Here is a 10,339-nt window from a genome sequence, read left to right as displayed (position 1 = left end):
TCGGGGTGCCGGGTGCTGCCATCAGCTCGGGGCTGATGCCAGCGCAGGGACCCTGTGGGTGTGCCCAGGTGTGTGTCAGTCTCAAGGCTGGGTTCTGGTCCTGCACTGGGGTGCCAAGGGATGGATGGTTGGCACAGCTGGAGCAGTGTCCTGGGGCATCAGCAGGGAGAAGGAGAGGACAAAGCAAACCTTGCTTGAGATTTTGCTGTGTGCAAGACAATTTCAGGGTTTTATTTGCAGCTGGATACGTGGCAGGTGGGAACAGGAGGTTTTATCTACTCAGCTGCTCCTCAGGTAATGTGCCCTCCTTGTTTGCATGGGGTTTGCCAACCTTTGGTCCCTCTTGCTCAGTCCCAGTTGGGTGTCGTGGTCACCCAGTGCCCTCCTCCCAGCACTGGACCCTCACCAGGCTCTCACCATACCCACGCTGCCCGTGTCCCCAGGGCTTGCTGCAGGGCTGTGCCGGTCACTGCAGCCCAGGAGGGACCAAACAGTCCCAAAATGAGCTGGTGGGGCTATGGAGCCTCTGATCAGTGGCTGCAGCAAGCGATGGAGGCTGCTGGCATTGCTGGTCAGGCTCCTGGGAAGGGTCAGCGTTGAGAATTTACATTTGGGGTGACAAACACCCAGGAAGAGCCAGCCCATGGGGGTGGCCCATGGGGGTGGCCCCTTGGGAAGCAGCTGTGGACTCTCAGAGGCATCTCTTGCAGGCAGTGCTGAGCTGCCTCTTGCACTCTGAATCAGAGCACTCGGGCCTGTTTTTTGGGGCCACCCTGAGCAGCCCTCACACGGCAAAGCACTCCAGTAGCGTGCAAGCAACGAGGACAGCCTTGCACGCAAACCCTGAGAGCATCTTGTAAACATCCCAGGGCCTGGATGCTGGGAAGGAACGGAGCTGTGTTGGTTTAGGTGCTGGGGAACCCTTTGAAAGCTCTTTGCTTGCTCTGCCTCTGTGTGCAGCTGCATCAGCTGTGCCACCGCTTGCCAGTGACTCTTGGATGCTTGGGGGTTCATAATTCATTTATATTTTTGTTGGAAGCTCAGTCAGTTTTGGTTGTTGCCCCGTCGCAGGAAGTTGCTCTGATGAATGACTGGGGTGGATTTCTCTTCCAGAGGAACCCAGGCTTAATGTGGGCTTTCTGTGGACATCTCTGTATATCAATACTGCTCTAATTGTCCATGACATATAGTCTTGGCCTTTTTCCCAGACAGTCTAAATAAATCATACACTTCTGCTATAGTAAATAGTCTGTTAGAGGAGATGTTATAGGCTTACAGCCCTCCCCCCTCCCTCCAGGAGCTTCTTTTCTCTGCCTCTCATTTTCCATGTACTTTCCATACAAATGAGGCACCTGCTGCCTGCGCCTGCAGGTCTGCAAGGACAAAGTGCCCACTGTTGCAGCTCCCTCCAGGTTTGAGGGGCTGTGGTGGCCATGCCCAGAGCCCTGCTTTGGACTTGGCATCTGCCCTCGACTGAGCCAAGTGGAGCTGGAAAGTTTCCTGCCCCGCTTAAGAAATGCTGGCATCGCACACTGGCAAAGTCTTTGTTAGTATTATTTACATCAAGAGAATGCATAAATAAAATAGTTAATATCTCACAAAAAATACAGGTTCTGTTAATTGGGTGTTGCAAATGAAGCTTTGTGTGCTCAGGCTGGGCAAACCTGCACAGAGGGGACAACTTGGGTCCTGCCAGGTCAGTGCAAGGGACAGCCCAGGAGGTGACATGGCCTGGGAGTGCAGGGGTCTCCTGGGGCAGGGGACAGGTCACAGTCCAGCTGAGTGCTCCTCCTGGGAGAATATGGATGTGTACCAAACTGGAAGTGCAAACCCTGCCAGGGCTGATGGTGGAAAGGTGAATCACAGGATGGGTAGGACGGGACCTTAAAGCCCATCTCGTTTCAACTCCCTCACCACGGGCAGGGACACCTTCCACTAGACCCCGGTTAGTCAGAAAACTTCCCAGGGGAGAAAATCCCAGAGTGCACACCGAACCGGTGGGAAAAGATGCTGATGTGCACAGGAAAACCCAGCAGGCAGGCATTTTCCTTTTGGCTGCAGGAAAATCACCCCAGGAGCAGGAACACGCGTGCCCGGCGTGCCCGGGGGCTCAGACACAGCAGCAGAGCGTGGAGCAGTCGAGCCTGGCGGGGGTTCCAGCACTCCCGGCCTTCTTGTTCTCCTTGGGCAGCAGCAGCACGAGGGCCATGGCCAAGGCACAGTGGTAGAAGCTGTGCACGTAGGTGTAATCCCACTCCTGCAGGCAGGGAGAGCGCAGTGAGAAGCGGGAGCAGCGGGGCCGGGGGCTCGCGTGAGGTGCGCAACATTAAACTTCTACAAGTAGCCAAAAGGAAGGGAATAAAAAAGATTCCTGAACCTTCTGCCTCCCTTTGCTGTCAGAGAAGAAAGGATTTCCAATGAAAAAAAAAAAACACCTAAAGCAAAGTGGATTTAACACGTTCTAATTTGCACATTTCCCAATTCTTGAATGAAGTGTTTCATTACCCCGCAAAGGACGCGGCGGCGAGGCCGGGGCGCGCGGGGAGGCGGCTTCTGCTAAGTGACATTTTTATGTTCTGCTAGAATTTGCAATTACTAAATGCTTTGAAAAATAATCCTTGGGGATGCCTGTGAGGTTGTATCTCGCAGCTCCCAAAGCACAGAGCAGCTGTAACGGCGGGGCTGAGCGCAGGCACGGCCGGCAGCTCTGTCGGGGGGTTATCGCCTGCCCGGCGGGACACACGGACCCTTCGGAGCAGGACGGGGGGACTGGCCAGCGGCAGGAGCAGAAGGATATAAACACAGGAATAAGTGCCCCTGGGAGCCACTGAGAGTCTTTTCTTTGGCGTGAGCCAGCTCTGGATCTGGCTGTGCCTGGGTCGGATCCAGTCCCTGCCGCGTCGCTGCGATGTGTCCTTAAGTCACCCGTGCCCAGTTTCCAAAAAACCCTGCTCGCACTTGACAAAGCCATTCTGAGGACCACGTGTGCCTGAGGAAAGCACATCCCGTGTCCTTGTGAATCACTGAAGGGGGAAAAAGAAACCAAGCATCACTCTGCTGTGACACCTGCCCCGAACGGACCAGGGGCTGGCATGGGGACAATCATGGAGGGACCATTGTGCCTGCTGCCGGAGCCCAGCATGCCAACCCTGGAGCCCCATGCCTGAGCTGGGGTTTGTCCAAGGCTGGATGCAGCCCAGTGATGTGGAGGGGGAAGTCTCCTCTCCTGGTGATGTCCCTTACACCTTGTAAAGCCGGGGAGGGTGAGTGTGCACACAGGTACCTCGAAGAAGAACCTCAGCATCAGCGCCAGCGCCCCAAAACAGAAGCCAGGACCGATCTGTTGGGTGTAGACGCTCCTGTCAGGGTAGAGCCCTTTCTTCTCCTTCATCTTCTGCAGCTGGGAGGAAGGAGAAGCACACCAAGTGTATTCACCTGGATTTAGCTGGCTGCTCCAGACTCATTCCTCATAATCATACTGGTTTTTTAATATTCAGCCCCAAAGCTAGCTCAGGCATTGTGTGCCCTCACAAACCCAGTCTCTGGGAGAGCAGATCTCAGCATAGCATCTGCAGACTGGAGGCTGCAGGGTGCTCCTGTGCCTTGGTCTCCTCCTTGCCCATCCCCTCCCCGTGGTAGCCACTTGCTTTTAGCTGCAGGCTTAGTGAGAGTTTATAATTGGGATTTGCACCACTGTATTTCCACGATGCTTGGCACCATCTTTCTGCAATTTTTATCCCATCACTCCTTGCCCACTCCTGCCAGTGGCTTCCCCACCCCCCTCCCAGCTGGGTCCACAGCACGTGCTGTGAGTGGGGCACAGATTGCTGCACTCTGCCCCACTGTCCCAGCTGGATTCAGGCAGACTGCAGACAGATTCCTCCCCACTTTATCACCGTGTTTTATCCACATTTTCCCCAGATCCGGGGCAGTTCACCAGATCCCTCCGCCTCTGAGTAGCTGTAAAAACTCCATAAATACGTTCCTCCTGATTAGAACTGCAGGGACAGGAGGTGTAGTAGATTGCTCAGACCAATCAAATCTGGCATTTATCACCAAGGCTGCTGTCTGCCTGCCTTCTGCTCAGGTTAAAGGAGAAATGCTGTTCAATCACCATGAGATTGAGAGCTGGATCTTGAGGAGGAAATCACAGGTTGGACTCCTCCATGCAGGGCTCAGCCCTTTCCCCACCAGGAGCATCCCACAGAGGCCCATCCCAGTGCCCTGCCCCACGTACCCATTTGACAGTGATCACCAGCACGGCCGTCCCGATGGGGCCTGAGTAGACGCCGTAGCCCCAGCGGTCGTGGTAGATCCTCACGGCGATGGTGAGGACGCCGAACATGACGAATGTCGATCTCTTGGGCTCGTCAAACTCTGCCAGGGCTGAGGGACCGAGCACAGGGAGCATCAGCTCATACCCCCCCTTTTCCAGCTGCCCCCCTAAAGCCTTCCTGGGGTCTGCCCTGGGGACCCTCAGCGTTCCATCCGTGTCTGGTTTCCCTTCTCGTGTCACATTGCTGGGGAAACTGAGGCACATGGGGCAAAGTGAACCCTCCTGAGCCATCTGAGTGGTGGGTCCAGGAGCTGATTTTAGGGGGTTAATTTCAGTGTTGCACAGGGAAGCTTAAAGGAGATTCCCTACCTAGACAAGCTGTGGCTGCCCCTGGATCCCTGGAAGAGTTCCAGGCCAGGTTGGACTGGGCTTGGAGCAACCTGGGATAGCAGAAGGTGTCCCTGCCCATGGCAGGGGGTGGAACAACATGATCTTTAAAGTCCCTTCCAACTTTAAAGCACTCTATGATTCTATGATTTCCCTTTTCCCTGACCCAGAATTTAGAGGTGACTGCAAAGACCCTCATGCCCAACGAGCCCCCAGTCATTTCCTGGGTTCATCCTGCATCTTCAGCCTTCCCAAACTTGCCAGGTCACTCTGGCACAGGCTCCATCAACCCAGTGCAGTGGGACTCCCCCGCTGGTGCAATGGGGTCCTGGCCGCGCCGGCACCTGCCCGGGGTTTGCAAGCTGGAAGTTGCCAGTGTGAGTAAATTATTAGAGGCTTTTGTTTAGCACAGAATGGGGTAATAACTGATAAAAGTTATGGATCCCAGTGGGCTCCATGCTTTTCCAGCTTGCACAGCTGTGTTATGGCTGTCCTGGATTTGCATTCCGGGAAGTTTGCCCGAGGGTCTGCGTCCGCACATGTGCGCTCGGGCTTTACAAGCCACAGCGAGAGGCTTCCCTGGGCTTCAGTCACCACACCTTCCATGTCCTTGGATCGTGCTTTTATAGGGAGTTTGGCTAAGGGATAATGTCCGCATTTTAATCTCTGTTGTTTCCCAGCGGGTCAATATTTTAAACCTCGTAGTCCAGGATTTGTATTTTTTCGCGAGGTTTTTGAACGCAGTAATGAAGCAATCAAGTTGAATTTTGCTGCAAGGAGCCAAAGTGTCTGGATCAGCTCTGCCCTACCCTGACACTGCTGTTATCCACTGAAAATGCCCTTTGGAAATGATCTGCCTCATTGCCTTTTCTAGCTGAGCAGAGAGAGCACTGAGGTGCCGTGAGAAGAGGAGGAGCCCCCTTGGGACTTGCATTTTGAGGGGACAGAGCCATTTCTAAGGGCAATATTTTCCCCACACATTTCTCCCTGCATGGAAAATTTATCCTACTGCATGCCCTGGAAGGGGGATGCTGCTGCATCCCCACAGGATGAGCCTGCCCAGCTGAGAGGTGTTACCCTGGCTTGTGCTGGGCTCTGAGGCTGCAGGAACCCCCATCCCAGCTGGAGGTCCTGCACCATCCTTGGAGCCCTGAGGGGCAGAGGGGAATTTTGTGGGCATTTTGGGGCTGTACATCAGAGTGCTGATCCCAGCTCATCATGGGGAGAAATGGGGACTCTGTCTGGAGTAGGCACTGGTTAGAAATGGTCCAAATTTTCAAGCAAAACTTTGCTGTTGGAACATCTCTCTCCCCTGAACCTGCTCTCTTCTCCCTCCAGCAATACTCACATCCTTCCAAAAGTCATGGTGACAAAATGGGAAAATGATAGGTTTGAACTTTTTGACTTTCTTGTATTTTTTTCCATTTTTGTTACATTCTGTTTCGGTGGCAAATAAGGAACAAAATGAGGAAAAAGAGAGTGAAGTGAATGTGGGCAAAGGAAAACTGAATAACAGGGCAAGGCATGGGATTTATAGTAAAAAGGAAGTGAAATAAATTTCTGCTTTTTCTGAACAGATCTATTATTCCCATCAGCCCAGCCCAGGCTTTTGATAAACCAGGAAGTTATATTTGTTTTGACTAAACCACTTTGATTCCCATGCTACCAAGGGAAGTGGCAGATTCTGCATTTCTTAACGCGCCTAAGTGAGGCAAGACAAGCTGATGGGCCCAGTATGGGGAAGATGAGGAGAAATGGAAAATTCCCTGGTATATGAGGTTTCAAACTCAGTCATCTCATAGCCTTGTCCTGCCTTGAACTGCAGCACAAGGCTGTCAGAGTGTTCTTGTCATTTGAAGGAGATAATTCTGCTGTTGTAAGGACACGTGGGAGAGCTGGTGCAGGCAGAGGAACACCTGACCACCACCAACACCAGGTGCCACAGCTCCTTATCTCCAGGAGCAAAACGTCCCCAGCCACCACTCAGGACAGTTCCATGTCTGGACCCCACCAATTATAGTGGCTTTCCAAGGTGTTAATGGTACAAAACTGGATTAATCCATAGCACAGACTGACTTCCACAAAGGACAATTTCAGTGGCAGCTCGGGTGGAGCTCAGAGCGAGCGGCATTGCTGGGGACTGTGCCCACTGACTGTCCCACCAGCCATGCTGACAAATCCAGCCCTTTCTGCCAGCGCTGGAGCTTTCAGGAGCCACAACAGAGCAGTTCTTACCCATCAGGGACACCCAGATGGACAGGGCTGTTCCGTAGATGCTGAAGTACTCCAGGATGTCGTAGCGCATGAAGCACAGCACTGATAACCCGGGGCCGTCACAAACATGGTAAAACTATTTAAAAAGAAAAAAGTATTAGAAAACCATTTTTTTGCCCACATACCAGTAAGGTAAAGGCTCTTATCAACTGGTTTGAAATAGTGTAGCTGCTGAGAGAACAGCCAGCCAGGCCAGAACAGTGTCAGCCACACCAGGATCACTGATATGCAGTAATGAATATATTTGAGTGATAATGTCATCGTTCCCAGTTGCAAATTGCCCAAGAATCAGCATTCTTCTCTCTTAGTACAAACTAAGACAGGCTTTAATTTGCCTCTTGGCCAGAATTTGCAATCTGATGACCAAGCTGCTTTGAGCCGGGCGCTGGGGGACGGCCTCTCCAGCCGAAGGAGGACTCTGGGGTTGTGGTTTTAATTGCGAAAGATTCTTGTAAAACAATTCAAAATGAGTGTCCTGATGAAATGTGTATGGATGCCAGGTCACTGTCCAGGCTAAACAGGGTTTATATGGCCAGACTCTGCATACTGGGGAATTCACTCATTAGTGCATTCCCTTAAAAACCACGGTTCCTGCCCATTAGCTCATTGATTAGGTTATTTGCAAAAAAACCCCATTGTCATGCAACATAAATGCAGACCACGCCAAGAGACATTTTCCAGTGCACTCAGAGGAATGCTCCCAGTGTTTGCCTGGCTCTCTCCTTTTCCTGCCAGCCCTCAGCCCTGCAGGTTTTGCAGTGGCAGCACCAGCGAGCTCTGCTGTTCCTGAAGAAGTCCCTTCTCCACTTGGCAGGGCGCCCTTGGAACGCTGCTCGCTGTCCTGGCCCGGTGGGGATGCTGATATTATTTATAATGGGTATTGCTGCGAGCCCTCTGGCTCGCTGCAGCTTCTAGAAAAGATTGCACCACCGCCATAATTCTTTTCCTTTCTTGCGATTGGGCTCGGGGAGTCTGGAGCCGGGGGGAAGAAAGGGTGGAAGACAAAGAGTGCGTTCCTGGCCGGCGTCGCGGCACTTGTCTGCTGTGGCCACGCACTTTCACTGCTCTGCTCAGCTCTGCTGCGGGAGGAGGAGTGGGATGCTACAAGAAAGGCAACAGCAGCAGCTGCTGCCCTTCCTACCCCCTCCCCACCATGCTGGCAGCTGCCTCTCCTCCTTTCCCTTCCTTCCCTTCCCCACTTTGCCTCTTCAATCTCTTCGGAGAGGACCTGTTCCACCTCCTGTCGAAACACGTGCCAATTTTCCTATTGACTTCTCGGGGAGGCGGAGCAGACACAGACCCAGGGCAAAATGAAATGGTAGATGTCTGGCTTCCCTGGGGAGCTGGGCCGGGCGACTCAGGGATGTTTTTATATTAACTGGTCCTGTGGTTTTTATAGAACTGGCAGAATTTCTCCCCCTGCATCATGCTTTAATCAGCTCAAATGGTCAGGGATGTTCTCTGGATCCTTAATAGGAGAGCAACCTGGTTCTGAGCCCTGTGGAAGAGCTTTTCACACACAAAAGTTCCTCTATCTACTCCCTACCTTAGTTTCTCTGTACAAGGAATGTGCCAACCCTCACGAGATGCCTTGAGATGGATGGGGATTAGTGGGAAATGCAGTATCAGCTGGGTTGCCGAGCTGTTTCCCTCATATTCTTTAGCAGATCATTGCCATGTGGTCAAACAGGAGATTTTTTCCAGTGGGAATGCTGCTCTGGGTGCCCAGCTGGTGTCTGTATGGAATGACTTAGCAGGCATACAAAGCCCAGGGCAGCACGTGGCTGGGAGCAGGAATAGGAATAGTTTGTATACGTACAGACATTTTTCCACTTGTTATTTCCACACAAAGGAAGGCCAGGGAATCACAGCCAGGTAGAACACACATTTCAACCCACAAAGGGTTAATAATTATTTTTCTTAATAGCTCAGCAGCATGTTTTAGTCTCTCCTTTCCCAGTGCAGAAACTCCCCTGACTCCAGCATTGCTCCCATCCCCAGCTGGCAATTGCAAAATCAATAATTCGACTACTATGCGCTTTTGGCTAAAATGACAGAGGCAGAGCAAGAGATTCTGGAGGCAATTTAAAGCCCAAATTCAGCATGGCCACTTAGCAGCTGTAAAACAAAGAGCAAAGCCAGCTCCAAAGCATTGCAAATCAGTCAAGGCTCTTTGCACCCAGACCTTCTCCCTAACCTCATGGTCATAAAACACCACTAAATCTCTGTAAGACCACACTGTAGGACATCCTAAACTGGAGAATCAGCTGCTTGGCACCACACACAGTGGGAAATAACTGAAAAGGGATATTTCAGGGGTTGTACTGGCTGCTCTCGGGTGAATCAGCTTCCCAGTGGTACGGTGGGCATTTGGGGGGATAAAACATGCAGGGAGAGGGGAAATTGGGACCTGCTTACCGCCACAAAGAACATGGTGAAGAAGTAAACCATGGCTTCCATGTGGAAACGCCGCTTGGCCGCGATGCTGATGGTGGGGAGGAAGACCAAGGAGCTGAGGGTGGGCAGAAGGAGCTTGGCCACCAGCGAGCCCATGGGTGCCTCGTGGGCCGGCGGCTCCCGGGAGCAGGGTGTCTGTGAGCTGGGCAGGAATGGTGCAGAAAGCAGCCGTGGGGAGTGTGCTTTAACATTTAAACGCCCTGCGTGGCAGGAGGGCTGCGGACAGGGAACAGCTGCCACCGCCACAGCCGCCGCCTTCGCTCCCGTCTCATCCCGAATTCTTGACGCAGCCGGCGGCTCCGGGCAGCAGATGCTCTGTGCCCCCAAAATGGTCCTGGGTGTTTCTAAAGGAGTAAAAGGGAATGTTGTCCTTGCACACCTTGTGCTGGGTGTTGGAGTTGGATTCACGGTGGGTGAAGACTGTGGGTTTGCTCGCTCCTCATGGGGACATCCCACCCCTGCATCCCGCTGCCCCGGTGCCGAGCCTGGGTCCGGGCTGCTGAAGCAGTCCAGCAGGGAAAATCCATCCTCTTTCTTGATGAAGTGGCGGGGCAGGCACTGATCTGTCCTCTCTGGTGGCCGGGGATAGGACCTGGGGCTGTCCTGTGCGGGGTCAGGAGCTGGACCCGATGATCCCTGAGGATCCTTTGCATTATTTTATTACTCTCTGCTCTGCACCTCCACGAAGGAAGAACAGGCATGGGGCAGGCACCAGGGTTTTTCGAAACGGTGGGATGTATCCTACTACCTTTATGTACTTGAGAGATACACACCAAGCTCCAAACCTGCCTTTCATTTCCCCACGGGGGCACACGAGGAGTGGGTGCAGACATCGAGGAGCTGGTGTGGTACAGCACCCAGCGCCTGCTGCCTACGTGCCCTCGGTGGAGTTCAGTGCAGTTAGATTTCCCAGCCGTGCCCTCAGCCTTTGCAGCCTGGCCACCT

General features: G+C 52.9%; 1 protein-coding gene across 1 annotated transcript; it reads right to left on the bottom strand.

Annotated features, from left to right (window-relative positions):
* Positions 1-2,110: 2,110 nt before the first annotated feature.
* On the bottom strand, positions 2,111-9,490 carry MYMK (myomaker, myoblast fusion factor; the record flags this gene model as incomplete). Its single annotated transcript, XM_082295355.1, has 5 exons — positions 2,111-2,257; positions 3,284-3,400; positions 4,238-4,386; positions 6,899-7,013; positions 9,356-9,490. 5 exons carry the CDS (start codon positions 9,488-9,490, stop codon positions 2,111-2,113), a joined length of 663 nt encoding a protein of 220 aa, XP_082151481.1.
* Positions 9,491-10,339: the final 849 nt, after the last annotated feature.

This window comes from Coloeus monedula (genome assembly GCF_965178545.1).
Source record: "Coloeus monedula genome assembly, chromosome: 21".
NCBI classification, from domain to species: Eukaryota; Metazoa; Chordata; class Aves; order Passeriformes; family Corvidae; genus Coloeus; species Coloeus monedula.
This window is presented reverse-complemented; position numbering and strand designations above follow the sequence as displayed.